General features: G+C 36.8%; 1 protein-coding gene across 1 annotated transcript in view; it reads left to right on the top strand.

The window, feature by feature from the left end:
* Positions 1-26,080, top strand: part of LOC117290019 (splicing factor, suppressor of white-apricot homolog) — a 65,113-nt gene that overhangs the window by 2,881 nt on the left and 36,152 nt on the right. The window contains exon 2 of the mRNA XM_033771243.1: positions 15,982-16,148. Within this exon, the coding sequence (XP_033627134.1) occupies positions 15,982-16,148 (167 nt within the window). The remainder of the gene's footprint in view (positions 1-15,981; positions 16,149-26,080) is intronic.

The raw sequence follows: 26,080 nt of genomic DNA on the forward strand, positions 1-26,080 counted from the left end.
CCTGGAAGTGGTGTTTTGTCAAAATAAACCTTTTGTCACTAAAATATGTGTTTTGGTGAGTGGAATATGAATAAACAATTAACTAAGGTTTACAAAAATTAGTTTCCATGTTATTTACAAATTTGAAAATAAGCCCGATCCGAGAGGGCGCTGTTCATGACGTCAATCAAGGCACGATGAATCGCATGCAGTGCCAACACAAGATAGTGACGCTTGGCGCAAGCTAAAACAAGCCCTCAAAGTTGAAACAATACATCTGATTTTTCACGTTGGGCAATGTTCCTTTAGGTTCGTTACGTCTTTCAGGTACCTTCTTCGACTTCCCCACTAGCTGGAAAAATTGTTGGGATGGCGTCATGTTTTAGAAAAGAACTTTTCTCTTCATGTCACAATGTGTAGTGTATTCCTGATTCTCAAAGCACATTGGCTGGAAGTGTTTGTTGCACAGCTAGAAAAGACTTGCAAACTGACCCCATCTTTAGTTGTTTTGCTACACCTGGTTGACATTGCCATAAAAATGCAAGAAAAAAAACCTTTTTCGAAACGTACCAATTCACAACTAGGACTTGAATGTACTTGCACGTACGTGTATTCGAAGTTCGATTGAGGCAAAGTCTGCCTCGATTGACGTCACAAAAGGGGTAGGCGGAGTCATCCCCTCAAAAATTTTTTTTTTTTTACACATTAATCGTTAAAAACATTTACTCAACAAATTATTTTATTGTTCAGAAACATACTCTAATGTTTGAAGAAGAAAACAAAATTATGTTTCCAGGTGACTTTAAAAACTTAAGGCAAACCAAATTGACAGTTTTTTTTCTGTAGTGAGTCTTAACATCTGTACTTAATCTGTCAAAATTTACACAAACTACGTTGAAATTTAATTTTAATTATTGTTTAAGGTTGAAGGAGGATTACTTCTTTGTAATTTTAAACAAACTACAATTGCACAATGTAGGTTAATGCCTTCTCAAATTCACAACAAGCAACTTTGACTTTCAAAATCCTCATTGACTCCATTTCTAACTAAACTGGGTTATCAGGCTTCCAGGTTAAGGCAATATTAAATGAAAGAAATACATCCCGTTTAATTTGCTCCAAAATTAACATTGTGATTGTAGTGTCTGGACATCTGTCCACAAATTGATATGTCAGTTAAATTGATACATGTTGAAGTCCCAAACATAATTATTCTGGGAGAAATTCCATCATCCATGGTCCCAGCCAGGTGAATCTTTACTGTTCAGCTGTGGTATTCCTTTGAGGATATTAATTGTAGGGTTGCAACCTGATTCCAATGCCTCATTCAGTGAGTCCAACCTAGCAATTCAGAATACCTGAACCACACAGCAGTAAGGTAATACACACCATGCTTAGGTTGTAATTCAATGCTTATCGCTTTGAGCAGCTTCCAGTGCCTTTCCATTTTGGGGACAAAGAACTGCCTGGATGCCCTAAAAGGAAGATCTCTACCTTTTGTGTTGTGAATCTTTATCTGTTTTTGTCAAATGGGTGTATATTGGTGAAAAAAACATATAAGTCCTTGATGTTATACGAATTGGTTTATTGAATATTTGTCAGCTTTAAGATGTCTAACATGTACATAAAATTGAAATGTGTTTCTTAGCAATCTATTTACAGTAGACCTTACAATCTAATTCAAACAGAATAATGTGCAATTGTTTTTGATACAATTTTAACAGTGTTTCCAGCTTAACATAAATATGTAGTCAATCTATCTTTGTTTAACCCAAAGTTTATATTTTTATGTCTAAATGTGTAAAGTTCCACTGTAGCTAGTAATTTTGTCTTTGTTTGACCCAAAATTATTACATACACAGTATCAGTTTTTCCTTATAACCTGGATGATTTTTTTTTTAAAGATTAAATTTCAATTGAATTTGAAGAAGAAGAAGAAGAAGAAGAAGAAGAAGAAGTGTAAACTGAAGAATTCTGAAACTTAGGCCTACACAAAAAAATTCTTTGGAGAAAGTTGATGCCAAAAGGAATACATGGTATTATGTACCGTATGTCTAGTGCAAATGAAAGGCCTATTTAGTGTATTATCTCCACTGGTGATTTTGGGATTGGTTTTCTATTGTAAATTCAATCTCTTTAATGAATAGGTATGTCTGAAGGCTTCTTGTCTGAGCGATCAATACATTCCCAAACCCTACCTTAGTGATCAGATAGAGAAACCAATAGACCATAAGGAACAGTACATTGTACCCTTGGGGTAATACTGCACACATTAAAACCATAGCATTGGCCAGTACTAGCCACACCCCTAGAGTAAAGTGGGTCTCTCATCCCATCCTAGAGTAATACTGAACACATTAAAACCATAGCATGGGCCAGTACTAGCCACACCCCTACAGTAAAGTGGGTCTCTCATCCCATCCTAGGGTAATACTGAACACATTAAAACCATAGCATGAGCCAGTACTAGCCACAGCCCTAGAGTAAAGTGGGTCTCTCATCCGATCCTAGGGTAATACTGAACACATTAAAACCATGGCATTGGCCAGTACCAGCCACAGCCCTAGAGTAAAGCGGGTCTCTCATCCCATCCTAGGGTAATACTGAACACATTAAAACCATAGCATGGGCCAGTACTAGCCACAGCCCTAGAGTAAAGTGGGTCTCTCATCCCATCCTAGGGTAATACTGAACATATTAAAACCATAGCATTGGCCAGTACCAGCCACACCCCTAGAGTAAAGTGGGTCTCTCATCCCATCCTAGGGTAATACTGAACACATTAAAACCATAGCATGGGCCAGTACCAGCCACACCCCTAGAGTAAAGTGGGTCTCTCATCCCATCCTAGGGTAATACTGAACACATTAAAACCATAGCATGTGCCAGTACTAGCCACACCCCTAGAGTAAAGTGGGTCTCTCATCCCATCCTAGGGTAATACTGAACACATTAAAACCATAGCATGGGCCAGTACCAGCCACACCCCTAGAGTAAAGTGGGTCTCTCATCCCATCCTAGGGTAATACTGAACACATTAAAACCATAGCATGTGCCAGTACTAGCCACACCCCTAGAGTAAAGTGGGTCTCTCATCCCATCCTAGGGTAATACTGTACACATTAAAACCATAGCATGGGTCAGTACCAGCCACACCCCTAGAGTAAAGTGGGTCTCTCATCCCATCCTAGGGTAATACTGAACACATTAAAACCATAGCATGGGCCAGTACTAGCCACACCCCTAGAGTAAAGTGGGTCTCTCATCCCATCCTAGGGTAATACTGAACACATTAAAACCATAGCATGGGCCAGTACTAGCCACACCCCTAGAGTAAAGTGGGTCTCTCATCCCATCCTAGGGTAATACTGAACACATTAAAACCATAGCATGGGCCAGTACCAGCCACACCCCTAGAGTAAAGTGGGTCTCTCATCCCATCCTAGTGTAATACTGAACACATTAAAACCATAGCATGTGCCAGTACTAGCGCTTCCCTAGAGTAAAGTGGGTCTCTCATCCCATCCTAGGGTAATACTGAACACTAAGCTTGGGAGATATTGATTTATTTTATTCACGATACATGTATATCGCCGACAATATATCGCGATATTCGATATAATCGCAAGTAATTAAATTTGACATCATCAGTCTTCAAACTCTCAGTGAAAGTTGTAGAAGAGACAGTTATAGCATAAGAGAGGTGTTCTAATGACCTACTCTTCTTGTTTTACTCCAAACCTATGGGGTGCAAGATGTCTCAGCTTGGAAATACATCACGATATTGCGATACTTAATCGATATCGTGATATATCCCAATATATCAAGAAGGACTTAGCGTATCAAACCTATTGTTTTTTGGACCCCCCTCAGATAAATGTTAAGCTCATTATGGCTAAAACAATAGAAATGTTGTCCGAGCGATATCTCACGAAGGACTTAGCGGATCAACTCAAAACTTGGTTTGTGGATTGGTCAAGGGATCCCCCAGAAGCCTGTTTTTGGACCCCCTCAGATAAATATTAAGATCAGTATGGCTAAAACAATAACTCATCAAAAAGGACTTGGTGTAGCAACTCCTACCTCAGCGGGGCATTTGTGTTGTCAACACACCATTCTTGTTTTGTTTTTTTTTTGTTTTTTTTGTTTTTTTTTTTTCTTTTTTTTCTTCTTACCCGGGAGGTACGTGCCCCCTGCTGGTTATTGAGTTACTAGACTAAACCCATGAAGTCTTCACTGTATTTACCCTAAGGAAATAATATCCAGCAGACTGTAGATCTTGGCGTAGAGATGAGTCTTCTGATCATGCTGATTACTGTGATGTGTGACAATTATTATGACCACAATCGTGACAATCCAGTCCCATTGCTCACCTTTACAGCACCTTTATATGACCCCAGGCTAGAGAAGTCAGGTACCCATACAAGTACTGCTGCTAATTGTCTTATACACTACAAACAAAGTAAACAAAACAGTTAAACATTATCATTAAACCATCTTGGAAGAAAAGTCACATTTGATGTTGGAGCCTACATATACATTACGTATATTTACCTTTTCAGCAGTATTATCTGTAGGCCCCAGTAAATAATGGTACATCCAGGAAGGACTTGCAACACCTCACCTGTAATTTGTGACATTAATCTTGTTTAACAAAATCTTTGATTAACTAAGGTCTGGAATTTCATATTTGAAAGAGCAATACCATTTTCATTTTTATTTGAATTTGAAATTAAAGGCCAAGACCAAGGGCAACAGAGGTCATGGCTTGCATGGTCTTGCTGTGTTATTTCAGGCCAGCAATTTCCGTACAACTTTCTAACTTAACCATCTGGCAGAATGGCAGATCCTTACGTATGCATAGTAAATGAGCTTAGTGACCTTTCCCTGGTTCACACTCATCTAGCCTACAGCTAAATGACTGATACCCTGAGAGAATTCGCTGTAAATAAAGTTAATTTGTTTGGGTGGGGTGGTCAGGATAATTCCCTTGGCAGTGCCTAGCCACTAGTCTAGTTAATTAAATTTATGCTGGTCTAGGCTGGTTCGATTCTGATCGGATACGCATTCTAGTACTTGTCTGTATTTATTTACATATAGTCCTTGGTTGAGAAATTGAACCAATAAATGTATGGATACATCAAACCGATATTTATGCATGAATGGGTAGACAATCCCACACATCCTGTTAAAGTAAATAAAGTACCATGTAATTCTTGAGATTTAATGCTTGCTGGGTTTGATTTAGGTAAGCTATCATGAATTAATAAAGAGTTAACATACATTGGTAATATACATATAACACTGTCTGTCACCCCAGTCTTAAATCATTTGGTCATGAGGTAGGACACAAAAGTAACAATTACATTGGAGGAATAAATACTAAAATTATCAGAAACAAAAGAAACTTTGAGAATTTAAAGATATGACAGCACCTCACATTTTTAGTGTTCCATTAGTCTGTCAGAAAGACACTTCTTGCACAGAAAAGGGAACTCTACTCTATCCAGAATCAATAAGTGAGTTTTCCATTGAGTTGGAGAGAGTTTCTTCTGCTGTTGACATATTTTGATGAACACAATGTTACCTGTGAAAACTTAAATATATAAGCATATGAGATTAGAATAAAGAAAAAAACGCTGTAGACTACCGCGTTTTGTCTTTGCTTGTCTTTGCTTGTAGTTGACTTAAAACTTGTACATCAGATGACTTGAAGCTGTCTCATTTCCGTGAATCAGTCTGGTGTACGTACACGTACATCATGTAGCAGCCTGTACTACGTATGTAGCTTGCATCCACTATCTCTGCCTTTCACACCTCTGTGTTCTTCTACTGCATCTTCAAGACATTGCATCTTCTCACCTTCCGAGCTAAGCAATCCCCAAGATAGAAAAGAGCACTGTTCTATTGACACCTCAGGCACAGTATGGAGAAAACGGAATACTTGTTATTATAAAACACCCAAGCAGATCCTTGCCATTTGATTGGAGGATTGTCCGTCACGTGATAGCAAATAAAAGTACCATTGCATGCTGAGTCACTCACCGTGCTTTTTCGTTCCATCCGAAAAGTACCATTGCACGCTGCCAGCGTGCAATGGTACTTTTCGGATGGAACGAAAAAGCTGAGTAAAAACATCACTGCGTGCGCGCGTGTCTTTGGTAACGCAGCAGTGTTACTGCAAGGCATATTAGTAAAATTACTAGCATTCGGCTTCTACAATTAAAAATTGTAGGCCTACGCTTTGTTTGTTTTGAAAGTTGTATCTTTCAATCAAAATGACAAAGATCTACTTGGATGTTATATAAAACAAACAATGAATGTTTTTCATTCGTGCAATGGTGCGAATATGTTCATTCGGTGAAAGCTGGAATGTTCCATTCAACTCGGCTCCGCCTCGTTGAATAGAACATTCCATGTTTCAACTCATGAACATATTCGCACCATTGCACTCATAAACATTCATTATGTGTTACTATAGGCTATGTATGTAATTTAGGATGACTGTTTTACAAAGTCATTGATTCAATATTAAAAAAAAGAGAACAACTTTGACAAGTAAAAGCCAGATTAAGTTAACTTCTTGTTTACTATGTACAAGTAAAATTTACAAGATGTTGTTGAATTGTTCTTGAATTGGTTGGTAGTCTTACATGCAGGGAAGTTATAATGTAGAGTCCAGCATTCTCTGAAGTCAATCAGAGCATAGAGCAAGGAAATCAGAGTTTCAACCTCTGGTTCTTTTCAGAACCAACACTACTCAATAGAGATGGCGCTACCAGTTACCACCTAACTATGGATGCAGACTGAGTGGCACATCCTATTTATTTTGTTGCCTGACTGATCATGTAGTTCGTGCATACTGCCCAATTTCCTGATGCTCATGATCAAGTGTCCAGGTGTTTCTGTATTTTCTTTGTTTCATTGTGTTTGTGCCTAAGGGTGTGCGTTTTTTACATTGCAGATTAAAGGGGATATGGATTATACGAATCATGTACATGTACATGAAACCATACATATGTACACCATTTTATCATTTATTTATTATTTTTTATTTATCTTGTCTGGTTTTCACAAAGAAACAGATCTAACTTACTTTAGAATACAGTATGGTGAACAATTAATTCAATGAAACTAATATCAAGGGTAGGACAGCATACTAGACTGCTCTTTACGAATGTCATTTAGGGGCAAGGCCATTGGAATTTTACAAACAGGCACCCCCATCAAAGAGTCTATGAAAACACTTTGAATGTACAGTGACTATGGCAACTGGTAACATGAAACATGGCCGCTGTGGTTTACCGCTATTGATGGTTGGAAGTTTAGGTTTCTATTTATCTGTAAACTTATCCCTGCCCAAAATGGTTTCGGTTGCTGGTGTAAATGTGTAGCTCCAGTGGTTAGACGTTTTATCTTAATTCAAATTTGTATATTTGCCTCATGAACAAAAATGTACAAGTGTTTTTTTGTCTCCATTTAAATAATACTTTCTTTGATAGTAGTACTTTTAAAGAGGTACTGAAGATAGTGTTCTAAGAAGCCCTTGATAACTCATGGGGTTACTAAAAGAATGATTTACAATTTACCTTCATTTCAACATCTTCTTAAATTGAGATCCTAGTTTTAGACCTTTCTGTCAGCAATGATCCCCCACTCCTCGTCATAAATCCATCACTTTTCAGTACTAGACTGATGTAAGGTTGCAAATGATTTAGGCTTTTCCAATTCAAACAGTTGGCAAAACACTTGAAAGTCACACATAAACATCCAAGTACTTGAGTACATTCAGGTTTTGTATACTAAATTGTCTGTGCTTTGAATCATGTGTTAATGATCTTAATGTTCTACTTTCTTGTTTAAGATTGTTGGATGTTTTGTTCTTCAATATTTTGTTTAAAGCGCCTGAGAGCTTTTGTATGTAGTTTGCGATGTTTGGCATTTATAACTTGTGTATTTATTGCCTGGTATGCTCTGATTACCTTCATTAGACCATGCTTTCTATTCTACTATTACAAACTAGTCAAGTCTGTCATTCATGACCAAACCTTAATCATTTACCTCTATTCAGAAAGTAATATAAAAGAAGGAGTTTTTTAATTATCAAGTTCATGCTTGAGAGTAATACTCTTTTTACTGACAATTTGCAGAGATAATTTGAACTGCAGTTTTGAAGAACCCAATGTTCTGATTCTGACCTTATTTCTAGGGGGTTTAATGCTCTAGTTCTAGGACTGATTGATCACCAATGGTTGGGCTAATAATCATAGAATCCATATTCAGGGTGATTTTTGCAATGTTTTGCAAGATTTAAGTTTTGATTGAAGTTTTATTTTTGAATTTTTAATACAAGATGTTCATTATGTCTTATCATACTTCTATAAAGCCCTTCTCTATAGTCTGAAAATGTTTGGGCTGAGTTTTAGTCTTCTAACATTTTTGGACTGCAATATGTACATTGTAGCTCTCGCATGAACTCTGGCATTATAATACACATTTGATTGAATTCTGTATCACCATTGGGGAAACCTCTGCAGATTATTTTTTGCAAGGTTACATTGATGCAATGCTTCAATTAGTGTCAACATTAATTGATTCCAAACAATGAAGAGTAAACGCTACTAATGTTGGTCTAATTGCTCACTCCTTCCTACGGTGTATGTACACCTTTCAATACAGTTGTGTAAACAACCTGTTCAGTGTAATTGATTTTTAGCATCTAAAAATAGTGTAATGGTAATTCTCTTTTTCATTCGATGATATTTTTCTCATATCTGCCATTTTGTAAAATCTAATAAAAATATTTCACTGCATGTGACATGATGTTTGCACATTGCATAACGTTCAATACGTAAAGCAGGAACCTACCATTTTTTCATTGGCAATATTTGCCAAGTAGGCGGAAGTTATACATTTATTAAGCATTACGATAAACCCTAACCATCTGGTCTACTATAATTGCTGACATCATCACAGTACCAGTGTCTGTTAAAGGTGATGGTACCATTGGTACTGTCTGCATTCATTGCAATCAATTGTGGTTTGTATTTGTCAATTAAGTATTGAATTATGGTTAAATAAACTCACTTGGAAAATCTTTATACTGTTTTTTATGTTCCACAAGCAATTTTCAGAAATGGAAACCCTCACTTCCAAACTGTCTCTAATTCAGTGCTGCCAACTCTCCATGATTCTGAAGAAAGTTCCCTGGAAATCAACAAATCTTTCCATGTGCTGGTGAACAAATTGAAAATCTCCCTGACTATGGAAACCTTTTCCTTATTAATCTCACTGATTGCAAGATGCAAATTTAGGCAGCTCTGCCTTATTATGTACGTACAAATTAGATTTGTTATTTCTCATCAAATATGAAATTTCAGACAGAAATATTTCAAGGGATGTTTTCTACTATCATCATGATTAGACTGTGCAAGTTGTATGTAAATCTGTGATCTTCATGGTTTTTGTACCAATTCTGTAACGTTCGTTTAAATATAAAAAATGTCTGAAAACAGGCATTGATGCATTTAACTAGGCCCTATCAAAGGTGTACTGTAGAAATGTTGAGTAGCTTGAGTGTAACATTCAATACATGTAAGCCATCCCATGTGTAGAGTAGCTTTAAGCAGATGATGTGTTGTCCTCAGTGTAAGGTCACACAGAGGTCAAACAGTTGAAAACATGTGGCGGTCCATTCAGTGGTTTGGTTTAACAAGGCTGGCTGGGCCCAACACACAATGAGTGTGATGTAAAAATGGTCTTTCAAACTGACACCATTTTAACAAGGGTCCCTCGCTTAATTTTAGCAAGGTTTGGAAATAGTAACAAAAGCATCTCCAGTGCAAGGACAATAGTCTTTAAACAATACTGTCCCATAAATTATGGATAACTTGAGAACATCTCACTAGGGACTTTGGACTGTTTGTGTCTGTTTGAGCAAATTTTGTGGATTTATGTAATTTTAAGTGTTGCTGTATGAAAAGGGCTTTCCAAAAAACATTATAAACGAAGCAAGGGAAAGTAGTTTATTTATTATGATCAATATTTGCCTCTTTTAAAGGAACATGTTGATCGGTCGAGTTGGTCTTTGAAAAGCCTTTGTAACCGTTTGTTATAAAATGCATCACGATTAGAAAGATGTTTTAAAAGTAGAATATAATGATCCACACGAGTATCACTCGAAATTGCATGGCTTTTCTTTTACCTCGTCGACAAACACGGTCGGCCATTTATGGGGGTCAAAATTGTGACTCCCATAAATGACCGACCGTGTTAGTTCGCAAAGTAAAAGGAAAACCATGCAATTTCGAGGCAAATGTGTGTGGGTTATTGTATTCTACTTTTAAAATATCTTTCTAACTACTGTATGCATTTTTTAACCAAATGGTTACAAATGCTTTTTAAAGACCAACTCGACCGATCCAAGGCAACGTGTTCCTTTAACTCTCATGTCATGGTAGAGAATTCAAGGGGAATTCCAACAAATTATTTATGACGTATTTATTTAGTTTTTTTTGGGGGGGGGGGCAGAAACTTAGCTTCATTTTACATAGGTAAATTTCATTCACTTCTATTATATTGAATTAACAGTTGAAAGGTATTTTTTAAGATTTAGACATGACAATTTTATACATTGCACTCGGATAAATTTAGTGATATATCTAAGAGAGACTTCTTATAGGTTGGTTACCACACACTAAATAACAATGAGTAAATTATTAAAAGTATTTTAAGAAAGTTTGAATTGGTATTCAAATTATTGTACATCTGTTGTATATGACTGTGTGTACACCTGTACTGACATTTGATTGATAACTATTTTTCAGGAAAATACTCGAAGTGTATTTTTAAAACAGAAGTTCACATGGCCATGACATGAATGATTGGTTAATATAAGAGCTTATTCAACACCAGTCAGCACTAGCCCGCACAAATATTATGATGGTCCATGATTTCTTGTATAAAGTTATAGGTTGCCCAGAGACTGGTATCGATGGGTAACAATGTTCATATCTTTACTACACGCAATCTCACATTGAAATGCATACTTGATGGCTATGTGTACTTGTTGTCACAAATTAATATAACGTGCAGATAGTTCACACTCATGTGCACATTACATTACAAACCCTGGGATGTTATGTAGCCATGTATGCCGGCTAAATTTACATACATGTACATGTTGTTAAATGGTTCCCTGCCGTTCTATTGTTCAAGTTTTGCGAATAAAAGCAGTTAAAAAAAAAAAAAAAATTAGCAACAAACAATGTTTCCAACAAAGATAATAGTTACCAGCCAAAACATCTATGAACCGGTGCTTTGTGATTGGTAAACTTAATTTCTCTCTGCTTGATAAGCCTATTTATTGACGTTGTCAGTGCTACACAATGACTGGCACTATTTATTTACATAGTGGTAAGTGGTACATACTGTCTTCTACCATTAGGCCTACCTTCTGTAAACCCTGAAAGTTTTTGTAAATCTGTGAACTTTTTTTTTCTGTTCCAAAAGTGTATAATGGCTTTAAAGACTTTAATGAGGCATGCCTTCATGACTTGGTGCTCTCTTAAAAACTGTCAAACACCAGACAAGATTCAAACCCATTCCACTCGAAACTGAATCGAGAAAGTGGGGTAATTTCACTGGGTCAGCATTGGGGAAAATGTGTAGAACTAACTATAGAAGAACCAATGATGTCTTAACATTTCCCTTAGCAGATAATTTAAACAATCATGCTTTGTAGTTTTATGGCCTACATACATGCAGAACCCTTCAAAATAAGGTTCTCTATAACAAATGGAGGCAATATAACCCAACCTTGCTATCAAATAGTTCTGACGACATCATTGTATCCTACATGTTTGTACCTGTCATTGGACTGACGGTAATCTTCCTGGCTGGATATTTCATAAATGAATCAAAGGCTGCTTGATTTAGTTTGCTGTAGTACAATATTGACTTATAATTCATGCAGAAATTAATTCCTGAGGTACTTTATTCAATACTGAATAATGCAGTAATAACACTATGCAGTAGACTCCAAGGAGTGTAACTGCACTTCTTGAGTCACAAGATGCTGCACAACCATCACACAAAACAAGTCAAGACATGTTCTCTTATTACAACACTTACACAATATAAATGCAATTTGGACTTATTTGTCTGCTACGTTTTGTTTGAGAAATGAAATTGTGTTTCAGAAACAAAGTCATTGTTCTGTGGTAATGATGGCACGCATGTGTTTACCTAGAGTGTAATTTAAATTTACACAGCCTGAGTCGCAGTGCATACATGTACTCAAAGATTAATTAAGTATTGCATTTGAGTGTTTGCATTAATTTATACAAAATATAGTATACAAAAAATAAATGGAAGGCGCATTCCAGTTTACAATCCTCCAGTTTCAAGTAACATTAACATCCTAAATCTAAACTGTAAATAAGGGAATAAAAGGGTAGCGACAATTTCGAATTCCCGTGTGATCAAAACCCGAGCCGAAGGCAAGGGCTTTTATCGCACGGCAACGACCCTGCAATACTCTTTTATTCCCATTCATAAATGCCCTTTTGTTAAAAAATTTAAAAAAATACAGACACTTTGACAGTTAAAACTTCGAGGTTTGAAATACTTTTTTCAAAAACTTTGTGAAGAGTGTGTTGCGCATGGGTTATGTGTATGCGCGCGCTCGCTTAGAAACAGTTACGCAGCTATGAATTGCACGTACGCGTGATAACCTTGCGCGCCGGTATGTGGAAGCCAGCTGGTTATAATCACTGGTCATTTAAACACCCCCACGTGACACGCCATCCACCAATAGAGAAACTGTCTGGGGTATTTATAAATACACGCATTTGGATACACGCATATATATGAAACCACCCACTTTTAGTAAAGACTTGGTGCACACAAAAACCACTTAATGATTACACTGCGCATAGGGCTTTGTATTTAAAATGCTTTTGAATGCACATACTGTACTGATAATTGCTTAAATCAGTGTAGCTTAGCCAGGGTAGTTATAAGCATCTATTGAGACTACAAAATGTAGCTCAATATGGAAACTGTTCTATATTCATAGCCCCCCCCCCCCCCCCATGTTGCAACAACCCTGTTTAGATCTTGTTGTGATGTACACGCTGGAGTCAGGGTTAGGATTAAGGTTTTTAAGGATTATTCAAAAAAAACTCATGGGTGTCGGAAGAAATTGGAACCATAGGTGTTTCACCGCCGCTCAATATAAATGTGTTATTTCCCAGTGCTGTACATTCATGTACTATGTTTGTACATCATGTCCAAATGCAGGTACGTGTAGAACTGGTCAGAACTAGTTTGACAACTAGGTTCATTCAAGTGCGGGAAATATTAGCATCCTGAAAAGGAACAAAATGAATGACAGATTTCCCTCTCTTTGTTTGATTTCTTTGTCAAATTCAGGGTGGTTCATTGTGAACAAGGTGAAAAGGCTTGAAATTGCAATCAGCTGATTTTAGAATTAAAGCGACATAGACAAATTAAATTCTCTGTATGCCAAAATTTTGCATGCTTGGGATTTTGTTTACATTGCAATGGTTTGGAAAACTAAATTAGATAAGGTGTAGCTTTTACCTTAAGGCATTATTAGGAGCAAAGTCAGGGTTCTCCCAGGCTGTTTTTCCAAAGAGTTATCAAATATCTGGAACAAATGTTGAAGTTAATCACCTTCAAATGAGACGCATTTAATTGTTTTAATTGACATAAAATGTGTTCTTGTTGATTAATTTGTACCTTGGGTGTTTCTAGAATGCTACAGATTTCATTTTGTTGTAACTGTTTTTTTCATTTAGCGTGTCGATCCAAATACTTACCTGATATTAATGCCTTTAGCCTAATGAAGTACAGTAGATTATGCATGGCTAGCACCTCAATGTCATCGGCCTGGATTAACATGATACCATCCCTCTGCTATGCAGTCTGATTTCAGCATTAGTTCACTTTCAAAATATTGGTAAAGTTGCTTTAATAAAGAAACAGTGGACTACCCAAAATACCGTTGTTACAGACATTTTAGAAAGATTTACAGTCTTGGAAGTGTAATTCAACAGCAGGCTTTGAAACCCATCCCTGAAGGGACTCTTCTTGTTGTGGGTTAAGATTATAATGCAAAATATTGTGATGTTTAAAATAGCTACCTGAGCGGAATTTTTTCAACAGAAATGGTATTTTTACTTGTTTATAATGCACTTGTTCACCATTTAATGTAATTTTGATATGTGTGCACCTCTGAACTTTTCGTAATTATCGAATAAAAAATCAGGCCCCTACCTAAAGGTTTTTTGGAAAATTAAACACTTCTGCAAAGGACAATGCCGCTGACGTCATTTGTGGGAGTTTGCTTTGTTATACATCCACGCTGCAACAAAGCGGCTTTATCTACTTATGACGTTTTGAGAGTGATTACGTAACGAGGCTTTTCGCAAATCTCGCAGAAAAGCTCTGGACAAGGGCATACAAAATGATTGTTTTTTTACACAATTGAAAACTATTTATGATCATATGACTCGATTTCCTTATTCATCGAAAACATTTTAAGTGGAATTCAGCAAAGTTCACGACTTGACATTTTCGTTCAAGCAGGTCTTTAAAGGAAGATTGTAGGAAGAATTTTGGGACATTTTTAAGTGGCCTAGGTACTAAAAGTTTGTCTAAGCATACATTCAAGTTTTGCTGAGCTTCAACAAATTAATTACTTTACATAATTACACACAGGTTTTTTTTGTGTTTTTTTATTTGAAAAGGATACCATCCAAAATAATGTGACACATTTATTGCCTTTGGTTGCTTCTCTGAAAATATTTTTGCAAGTGTTTCGTTCAAACTGTAGAGTGTCATGGCCAAGTGGTTAAGAGCATCAAATTCAAGTTCTGGTGCTAAGTCACCAGAGTGTGGGTTCGAATCATGGTCGTGACACTTGTGTCCTTGAGCAAGATACTTTACTATAATTGCTTCTCTTCACCCAGGGGAATAAATGGGTACGTGCGAAGGTAGAGGTTGATATTGTGAATGAAAAAGCTTTAGAGCGATATAAACTGTTGCCCAGGTTGTATACTCCCAAGGGAGCTGAGAAACATTAAAAAGGGATGTTATTGGCCCTATGACCAGTTGCGCTAAATAAGAATTTGATATTTTTATTATTATTCATGATACCTGTGAACATAATGTTATAACTCCAGGAGATTGAACATAATGTTGTGAGGGACTTGACCTATGCCTAAGTTTGTCATTCCATGGCATTAAACGTCTCTACCAAATAAGGAGATAAAGACCACCCTAATTCCTGTCCTACATCAATTTTATGTCCAGCCTGGTTACACCCATGGTGCTGTGTTAATAATGTCATAACCCAACTTTAACGGAATCTCTATGTGGAACATGAACAAATCAGTTTTTATCCCCCAAACTTTGAATCTGAGAATATAGTGCCTCAGCCTCCCATATTATGAAACTCAAAAGCGTTATATTTTTCTGTATTCTGTACAATTATATTCCTGTCACATTTGTGTGATAACTTAAAGGCAGTGGACACTATCATCATAAAACCTTACTTGATTACGAGGAATGGGGAGAGTTTGATGGTATAAAACATTGTGAGAAACAGCTCCCCCTGAAGTGACGTAGTTTTCGAGAAAGAAGTAATTTTCCACGAATTTGATTTTGAGACCTCAAGTTTAGAAGTTCTCGAAATCAAGCATCAGAAAGCACAAAACTTCGTGACACAAGGGTTTTTTTCTGTCATTATTATCTAGCAAATTCGACGACCGATTGAGCTCAAATTTTCACTGGTTTGTTATTTTATGCATTTTGAGATACACCAACTGTGAAGACTAGTCTTTGACAATTACCAATTAATAGTGTCCACTGTCTTTAAAGCTCAAAGTAAATGTGTTTTTAATGCAACCCCAACTCGACTTATAATCAGATTACATATAATTCACAAAGAACTATTTTGGTTGTTATCTGTTGCAGGTATGATGGGCGAGCTCATTTACATAGTCTCTCGGAGTATCAATCAGTAGGGTGGGTTTCCAGTCGACAAAACATCTCAGCAGAAGAGGAAAGAATTGAAGCTGTATGTGATGAGGAAAGATATATGGCACTTCATAAAGATATGATGGAAGAGGAGCAGAGACAAGGTAAGGAAGGATTCTGATTCCAGTTTAACTCCAGAGACTTATTTGGCAAATGAAGGGGCTCACAATAAAGAAAATGCCTCTTAAAGAGATTGCCTCTTAAACATCATCTTTAAAGATGGGAGCTTACATGCAGCAATCGACAAGGCATTTAGACATCTTTGAAGTCTTTCAGAGATCCCCATTGCCAAATAAAACTTCTGCTAATTTAAAGAATTGATCTCAATCTTTCAAGTTACTTGTTTGAACTTGGTAAAGGATAATCACAGTAAGTTCAAGATGGGAAACTTGATTATGAATCACCTTAAATTCAGCTTTAAGCTGACTCTTGTGACACAGACACCACGCATTCCAATATTAATTCTGGTTGTGAAGCCAACGTAAAGTAAACACCAAAGCAGGCTTTTGTTTTGTCAAGCTTTTAGAAATTGATAAAACATGTTATGATGGTATTTTTATGCTAGTGGCCTCTGTATAATTTCAGGTGTTCCAGGTTTCCAGGTTTTTAATATAAGTTTGTTGAGAGTTCTAGGATGTGTAATTGAATAGACGTTTTCTATTAACGTCTGTTTTGATTAAGTTGTTGCCATGGAGCCTGTACAAGTAAGTGAATTAGATATCCCTGATTGACCTTGCTGAACTTGTGGGGTCAATGTCCTCATAAATTGAATGGCAAATGACCAGTAGGACCAATGAATGACCTAATTCAGATATTAGGAACAATAACATCAAGTTCCTTTGAAGTAAATTAACAGGATGTACACTGTGAACATAATTCTGAACAGACTGTTCTTACTGTATCAATTCTCTAGGATGTGTAGGTTGTGAACCATGAACAGACTGTTCTTACTGTATCAATTCTCTAGGATGTGTAGGTTGTGTACCCTTGTACAATTTTGTTTCTAGCCTTCCACAAACTGTTTTGTGTTTTTTAGTACTTTACAAAATGTTATTTATCACTTAGAAGTTAAAGGCAATAGACAGAATTGGTAATAACTTAAAATAATTATTAGCATAAAACCTTACTTGGTAACAAGTATTGGGAGCTTTTGATAGTAGAAACAATTGTGAGAAATGGCTCCCTCTGAAGTAACGTAGTTTTTGAGAAAGAAGTAATTTCCACGAATTTGATTTCGAGACCTCAGATTTAGAATTTGAGGTCTCGAAATCAAGCATCTGAAAGCACCAACTTCGTGTGACAAGGGTATTTTTTCTTTTATTCTTGCAACTTTGACAACCGATTGAGCTCAAATTTTCACAGGTTGGTTATTTTCTGCATATGTTGAGATACTCCAAGTGAGAAGACTGGTCTTTGACAATTACCAATAGTGTCCAGTGTCTTTAAGTCATTTGTTATGCATAAATGCTACATGTAGGCCACTAAGTCTTATGTTAATCAATGTTTAACCACCCTTTTATTGCCTACAGGCCTATTGACATAATTTCCCCCTAAACACTAAATATTTTAACTGGCTTGTATAATTTATGGATACCACTTTGTCAATGCATTTTTATTCAAACACACTGCTTCTGTTTGAGGCATCTTAAGCCGTGTTCGCATTGGACTAATGTTTTACCAAGACAGTGGTTAACATTCCAAAAGGGGAAACTTACCAGCGTCCGCACTTGGATTATTGACGTGGGTAAACTAACCGACACGATCGGTAAAACACATATCGACTAACTTCAGAAAAACACAAGAGGGCGGCAGGGCGCTATCGCAGTGACCTTTGACCGGGCTGCATGACAGCTAGAATGCATCCGAGCTTCCATCCGTGTACACAATGCAGGTGTATATTGTGTCATCACACAATCAAGTGGCGCGGCAGGTAGATCAGGGGACCGGATGTGGCTTTTTACCGAGACGGCTCTTACCCTGATCGCATTTGCGTTGGACTTTTCGGCTCGGTGGACACTATCGGTAATTACTCAAAATGTGACCCGCTACGTGAAAATGAGTCAGATGTCGCCCATTGCATTATTAAGTAATGGACAGTTTAATGTGGGGGAAAAAAAAGAAAAAAAAACTTTTTAAGATCTATATTTGCATGGTTAACCTTTAGAACACTTACTTTTAGGCAATAAAGCTATGAATACAACAATTTTGTGATCATACTTATGTCTAATTTGTATCCTTTTGCAAGCAATGGTAGTTTAAAACATCACTTTACTTGCAATTCGTTTTTCAGAAAAAATGATGTATTGGCTAATTTCATACGGAAGTAACTCAGCAACGTGATACACCCCAAAGCTAAGACATCTACCAAATTACTGCTGTTGGTGTGTTCTTTCCAGCCATGCATATAACTCAATCCTTGAAATTGTCAACATCTGACTCATTTTCACAAATAATTATTGGCAAAAAACCTTATTTGGTAACGAGTAATGGGGAGAGGTTGATGGTATAACACATTGTGAGAAACAGCTCCTTCTCTGAAGTGACCTAGTTTAAGAGAAAGAAGTAATTTTCCATTAATTTGATTTCGAGACCTCAAGTTTAGAACTTGAGGTCTCGAAATCAAGCATCTGAAAGCATACAACTTCGTGTGACAAGGGTGTTTTTTTCTTTCATAGTTATCTTGCAACTTAGACGACCGATCGAGCCCAAATTTTCACAGGTTTGTTATTTTATGCATATGTTGAGATACACCAAGTGAGAAGACTGGTCTTTGACAATTACCAATAAGTGTACACTGTCTTTAAACTAGCCTGGTCAATTTAACTGGGCACCTTTGGCTCGGTTAAACTACCCACTCGGGTCGGGTAAGTTACCTGGGAGGAAAACTTCCTGGGCTGTTCGCATTAGAATTAAAATGGGTAAGTTACCCATTTGCTCGGTTAGTTTACACAAATTAAGTCCAATGCGAACAGGGGTTTAGCAGTGTTTACCCCACTATAATGTTCAAACCATCCTAAAGCCTTTTTCTTTTACTTTGTCCGGAAATGTACTTAGCAGTGTTTACCGCATAATAATGTTCAAACCACCCTTCCTAGCAACAATATAAATAGGCCTAAATGCCAAGCTAGTTTTTGATGATAATGCAAAGTAAGCGCCCATGGCTCCAACCTTTCTAGAGGTCCAGAAGGTCATGGCTTAATGATACAATAAATCAGCTGATGCATGAGAAATCTCATCATCAACAACCACCATTCCAAAAACCACCCAGGATTCCAAAACCACCCCAGGATTCTAGTTAGATTTCAGAACCAGTCAAGCATTCCCTCAGTGTCAGTGGAGATTGAGTGGGTTGTGGTTTTAGACTTGGTGGTTGATGTTCATGCTGATTTGTATTCAGTAGCCTTGCACATAGAGGTTAGTTATTATGTACAAGGTTAAACTAAACAGCTTTGTGCTGATATAGAATGTCTATTGTTAATGTGTATAGACATCCACTGTGCATTGACTATTCTACAGCTTGGGGACAGTACCGAAACACTTTCAAAAAAGCTTCACTTCATTGAAACTTTTATTAGATCTATGAATTCCCAGAAGTTGCTGTTTACCTGTTGACCTACTTTAAAAGTTGTTTATTTATGATGAAGAAGATTTCACTATTTTTATATAGTTTATTCAAAGATAATTACAGGTTCAGTTGAAAATGTTTGATAGTTCTACACAGAAAAGTACTAAGAAGGAAAAAAGAAAATATAAGAGGATACTATCGTCACGAACAGCCTCTAGGAAGTATTTGCTTAGTAAAAAGAACAACAAATGAAGATGCACTTTTTTAAGATGATATACTTTTTTCACTTTTTCAGTAAAAGGGAAGTTAGGGAAGTGTTTAAGTGTAAAACAATATTCAAATTGCTGCAGAGCGTATAATGTTGTTTTTAAATATCGTTTGTGTGGGAGGAATCAGCAACTCATAGGAAATTAAATAATACCAGACAGGTACGGAGGTCACTTAGTTGTTTTTCTGGCGTTTGTTTATCACTTGGAAAAGGGCAAGTTACCTTCTGGTGGGTTCATGGAGGCCTACATGTTGTACTGGGCTGACTTTGAACAGTCAAAAACAAACTCTAACCATGCTCAACTCTACATCATCTGGCATATTGCAATCAACTTGACAATGCTTTGCTTTGTTTGTTGATTACATTCATGTTTGAATAAACCAGACAACAAAAGAAAGTGAGCTCAAGGTTCCCTGTAGACAGACCAAACAAAAGTGCAATGCTTTTTACTTTAAATGAAAAGAAAATAGAATTAGCTGTTGCAAACAACTTACCAACCAAATGGACCGAGAGTATAAATGCAAAAAATAGTTAATGGCCTGACGTTTCGACCCTAGCAGAGTCTTTCTCGAAGGCTAAATGACAACACAACAAACATGAACAGGTAACTAAGTGAAACATAAGCAGTGAAGTGGAAATACATGAATGGGGTTAGAAAGCATACATAAAAAAGCAGGGGGTAAACAATGAATAGGGGGACAAAAATGGGGGGGGGGTGAAGGGAAGGGGCTGGCTTGACCACAAGCAAGAATATGGAAACACAAAGGACAACATCAAGGGTGGTGAGGTTGGGTAAAAAGTAATTTATTAGTGAATGGGGCTCAGGCTAAAAGGCTATGGGGAAAAACCTTTAAATGAAAAGGTTAGAAATAACTCATCAGTTGGAAATATTTCTCAAATTTCTCAAATTTCTCAATATTTCTCTATTTGCTACACATACTTGTCCCTAACTCTACTTAATACAAATACCTATGTACTCATGCAGATTAAAAGTTACATTTTTTAAGCTACATTCCTGGAAAAGGGTTCTTTAAGGATACGTTCTCCTACTACATTTCTCTTGAGGAGAGGACACTGTAAATGTTCATGTACTATTAATGTTGCTGGTAACCCCTTTTTCAATGTAAATGGTGGCTCCCCTTTCCAAATTGGGAAGTATAGTTCAATGCCAACAGTGTTTACCCTAATATGCAACCATAGGCTGATTATAATAATGAGTACTTTACAGACATCCCTGGGTGTGTTTAATAAGTGTACCATTAATCACTACTTCTAATCCCATCCATAAATCATTCTAAAAACCATCTGGCTCACTTCCACTTTGCCAACAACTTCATCATTGCTTAGATGTGAACTTCAATAAACTGTGATTCTACAAAATTATATACTTGAGCGACTATATCAGTCCAGGGTGTTTTGATGTTTTCAAACTAAAGTTTTATACATTACATTCATTAATAAATATGACCCTGTAAATATATCTTGTAAATTAAAACTGTAAAGAGCAATTTGGGCAGAGGTTAAAAGTCAAGCAGTAGATCAGGGCAAATTTTGTAAAAGACCAATGTCCACAATCTTTGCTTTCTGGTATTTAAAGTCACCTGGAAGTGGTTTTTTTGTCAAAATAAAACTTTTGTCACTAAGATATGTGTTTTGATAAGTGGAATATGAATAAACAATTAACTAAGGTTTAAAAAAATTGGTTTCCACGTTATTTACAAATTTGAAAATAAGACCCGAGAGTGCGCTGTTCGTGCCGCAATCGAGGCGCGATGAACCGCATGCAGTGCCAACACAAGATAGTGACACTTGGCGCAAGCTAAAAACATGCCCTCAAAGTAGAAACAATACCTGATTTTTTTCACTTTAGGCAAATGCTCCAACTAGCTGGAAAAATTGTTGGGACGACGTCATGTTTTAGAAAAAAACTTTTCTCTTTATGTCAAAATGTGTAGTGTATTCCGGATTCTCGAAGCACGACGGCTCGAAGTGTTTGCTGCACAGCGCTGGAAAAGACTTGCAAACCGACCCCATCTTTAGTTGTTTTGCTGCATCCAGCAGCAATACACATTGGTTGACATTGCCGGAAAAATGCAAGAACAAATCTTTTTCGAAACGTACAAACTCTACGACTAGGACTTAAATGTACTTGCACGTACGTGTGTTCGATGTTCGATCGAGGCAAAGTCTTCCTCGATTGACGCCACAAAAGGGGTAGGCGGAGTCACCCCCCACACAACGTTTTTTTTTTATAGTACAAAAATCGTTAAAAACAATTACTTAAACAATTATTTTATTGTTCAGAAACATATACTCTAATGTTTGAAAAAAAAATCCAAAAATAATCTATTTCCAGGTGACTTTAAAGACCAAACAAAGACGAGGCAGCAGGTCTTATACAAGTACACTGAAACTCATAGACCTTTTCCCCCAATACCCATTGTGCAAGAGCTAACTGTTGAATGAGGTGCATGCTTGTCTAGCTAGCGATCAAACTTGATCCCTAGCTAGACCAGCATGATCAAGTTTGACCGCTAGCTAGACCAGCATGCATCTCATTCCACGCCTAAAGTGTGCATACCTAGTATTTGAGATAAGTCAAATTTTTACATTAATCAAACACCCTTGACCAGTATACACCACGTGTAGTTGTTGGTTTGTGGGATTCACAGAGTATGTTCTAGAGACAGAGTGAGAACCTGCTGTGCTTGTGTTGATCGTATCCTGTGGATGTAACCCACCATTGCTGGCTGGCCAGCTGTCTGACATTTCCTAACTGTCTAGAACACCCAACCCTGATTAGAACACCAAGCCTTGATGCATGTTTAGTAGGGCATGATCCAACTGTCTAGAACACCCAACCCTGATTAGAACACCAAGCCTTGATGCATGTTTAGTAGGGCATGATCCAACTGTCTAGAACACCCAACCCTGATTAGAACACCAAGCCTTGATGCATGTTTAGTAGGGCATGATCCAACTGTCTAGAACACCCACCCCTGATTAGAACACCAAGCCTTGATGCATGTTTTGTAGGCGGCCTTGATCCTAGAACTTGATGTCTGGCTGTCCGAGGTGTTGAATAATAAATAAAGTATGTCTGTAGTCCTATATTGAGCACATCTGTCTGCCTTGCCTGGTTGAGTGAATAGTACCCTTTAAGTAAAATGTCAGAAGTTACTTACTGTTTCCATGAAAGTTGACTTGTACTTCATATAATGACCAAAGCCTTATATTTGTGTGGAGTTAGTTTGTCTTTGTTAATTTGATACGCTTTACTTAACAAGATGTTAATCAGTGTAAAATAGTACTTTCATCAATTCAACTTTGATAGTTTTATTAAAAAAATTGTGTTTTTGAAGTAATCCTTGAATCTAAAAAAGGAATAAAAAAATTAAGTTTTAACATCAACAACCTACAATTGTACCCTCAGAAATTGAATCATTACAAATAGTAACTTAGACTTATCTCACATTTAAGTTTGATTGATTTTTTTAAAATAAATAGCAGCACCAGGAAATAAGTTTCCTTTACAAGGGAAATCTTTTTTAAGAAATCAACATTCAAAGTTTGGTTTGTATTTTCACATCACACAGGAAAGTGACTGTAAATGTTGTAGATGCCCATGGGTTTTGGTTGGTCACCGAATTGAAAAAACACAAGCCTAGAGGCAAACTAGCATCTCTTAGAGTCCCAATGTGGGAACCAAGGGGCTTTAGGCTCGTTGTCAGTAGTAATGTTTTCTGCTTAGTGTAGGCGTAGGAGACTGTTGTAGGAGACGGTCGTAGTAGACACTGAGGCGAGAGAGAACAACTGCACCATAAGCACCTTAAAGGAAATAGGAAATGATCGCTGATGATAGATACTTATTCATCTCCTACTCTGTATACTACTTTTATTCTGCTGGACAGTTTCAAAGTTCATACTCGGTTGTAATTACCATGTGAAAATATGAAGTTCTCAAACATGTAAAAAGAAGAAAACTGCCGAAGGAAAGGTAACTTATTCTAGTTTTTTTTAAAGCAAAATTCTGCTTTAATGAAACAAAAAAGATGTAACTTCAAGACAGATTTAGATAACACACTCAAGACACTTTCTTTGCCAGAAGCCTTCTCTAGCTGTTTTACCTAGAACTCTCCTAAGCCAGGGGTACGCTTTGGCAGTCATAACCAGTAACGGTTTTGGTTGAGTGTGTAAATCACTGGCCATTGATCGACACAGTTTTTGGTTAAGACTGCCAAAATGCTCTCCAGTACTAGGGAACTCTCCAAAGCCATTTAACTACAGGAACCTTTCTAAGCCATGTTTCTTGGAACTCGGTTCCTTCCTGAACCCCACACCTCGTTAGAAACTGAAGCCTTTCACCTTTGACTCGTTAGGTGTGAGTGGATCTCCATTTCTTCTGCTTTATTTGGCACAATACTAGTACCGGTATTAGTATACTGCTTGGGTGAAGTTTGAAATAAAACATCCGAAGTGAGCACCAACTAGTTTCAACTGTCTCCAAATTATCATTGTTTAGTAGCTTTCAACTGAAGTTTGATTTTAGATGTCCTGTGCATAAATTAAGATAATTTTTCTTAGTTCTGATTTTCTATAAAACAATGGGCCAATGTAATTTGATATCTGGATGAACAAATTTGAAATAATTAGTTTAACTCTTCTTCCATTGCAGCCATCTTTTTCTAATATTGTCAATTTTATCAATTTGAAGGCTGTGTGCTATCGTTCTGTTTTTGCTCTTCATTATGTTACGTATATTATATTTTTACAATGTAGTCAAAAAGCAAATGGGAATAATCTGTGTACTGATATTGTACTTACATAAATACAATCATGCAATTTATTTAGTTGTCATTTTCTCTTGCACAAACTCTTGTGTAATCATTTATTATTCAGAGGATTCTTGTGCAGCAAAACTGATTTGTTTTGACAAGTTTAAAGCATGGTCCTTGCTATTTGTTTAAAGCAAGTAATTTCACAAATTGATCCTTGGTGTGCTTACTACCTGCCCACTACCTAGTACCTATTGAGAAGCAGAAGAACTGCTCAGTTTATAATTAGATCATTCACAAGCCTATATGCTTCGTTTTTGAAAGAGCAAGGGTACAAAAGGCATTGGTAAAGGGCACCATATGAGGAAATTATACATTTCTACTTGAGCATTTTAAGGGCACCAAGGCAATCCCAAGGGGGCACGGAGGCAATCGCCTATGTTGCCATCGTGTGCTCCTCATGAAGTATCAGGCCCGATTCATATAGACCTACATACTACAGATACAACTTAGCTGCAAATAATCAAGCTGAGAATTTACTCTCATTTTATTGGAACTGGTCAAATTTAATAACAGTATTTCTATTTAGTTAGAATATTTAATTACATTTTTTTAAGTTGTAAGTAAAAAATGTTGCATCTCCTTAAGGCGCATATTATGTTCTGTGCTCTTGAGGTTTAAGAAAACAGAAACAAGAGCTGCACCCCACCCAGAAAAGAAACCTGAAGTTAGACTCCTTCAAGGTGACTCTAGGGAAGGTTTCTTGTCTTTGGTGTTTGATTTCAAAGCCTGACTACCATGGAGAGAGTAGTCTATAGCCTTAAGCCATCTCCTTCCATGACCTTGATTGAACCTTTAGCTGCAGAGGTTGATAAAAAGTCAAGATATAACTCCAATGGACTCGGGGCATTGCTGTAAATTTGCACATGTTGTCTGTGTTGACTGAAATTACTTAAGTTATGAAATGTCTTGATTTAAAGATACAACCAATGAAGTCAACAATTATGAGATTGTTACATATTAATTTAAGGAAACAATAACCCTTTCAATGAAACTTGCCTTAAATACATCACAAGCTTGTTGTAAATCCCACTTGGCTACTTAACTTCACAATTTACTTTCCCAAGAAAGTTTTAGTAGCCCACATTTTAAACATCTATTTTGTGTATACGTTGTATTAATGGTAGCAATCGCAACCTGGTTGAATGGTCAAATGAAGTTACATTCACACTCTCAACAATTTTAAAAGACATTTTTATTTTGTTTTTATTCTCATCTACAAATGAAGAAATATGAAAATACATTACTATTTACTATGTTGCATGTATTAGTAGCCCATAGAGCAAGTTGAACAGTGTTTTTAGTAGCGCATAACTTGATTATAATTAGTTACAATGATACTAGTTGTGTTTTGGAAATGCTAACTTA

This window comes from Asterias rubens, chromosome 5, assembly GCF_902459465.1.
Source record: "Asterias rubens chromosome 5, eAstRub1.3, whole genome shotgun sequence".
NCBI classification, from domain to species: domain Eukaryota; kingdom Metazoa; phylum Echinodermata; class Asteroidea; order Forcipulatida; family Asteriidae; genus Asterias; species Asterias rubens.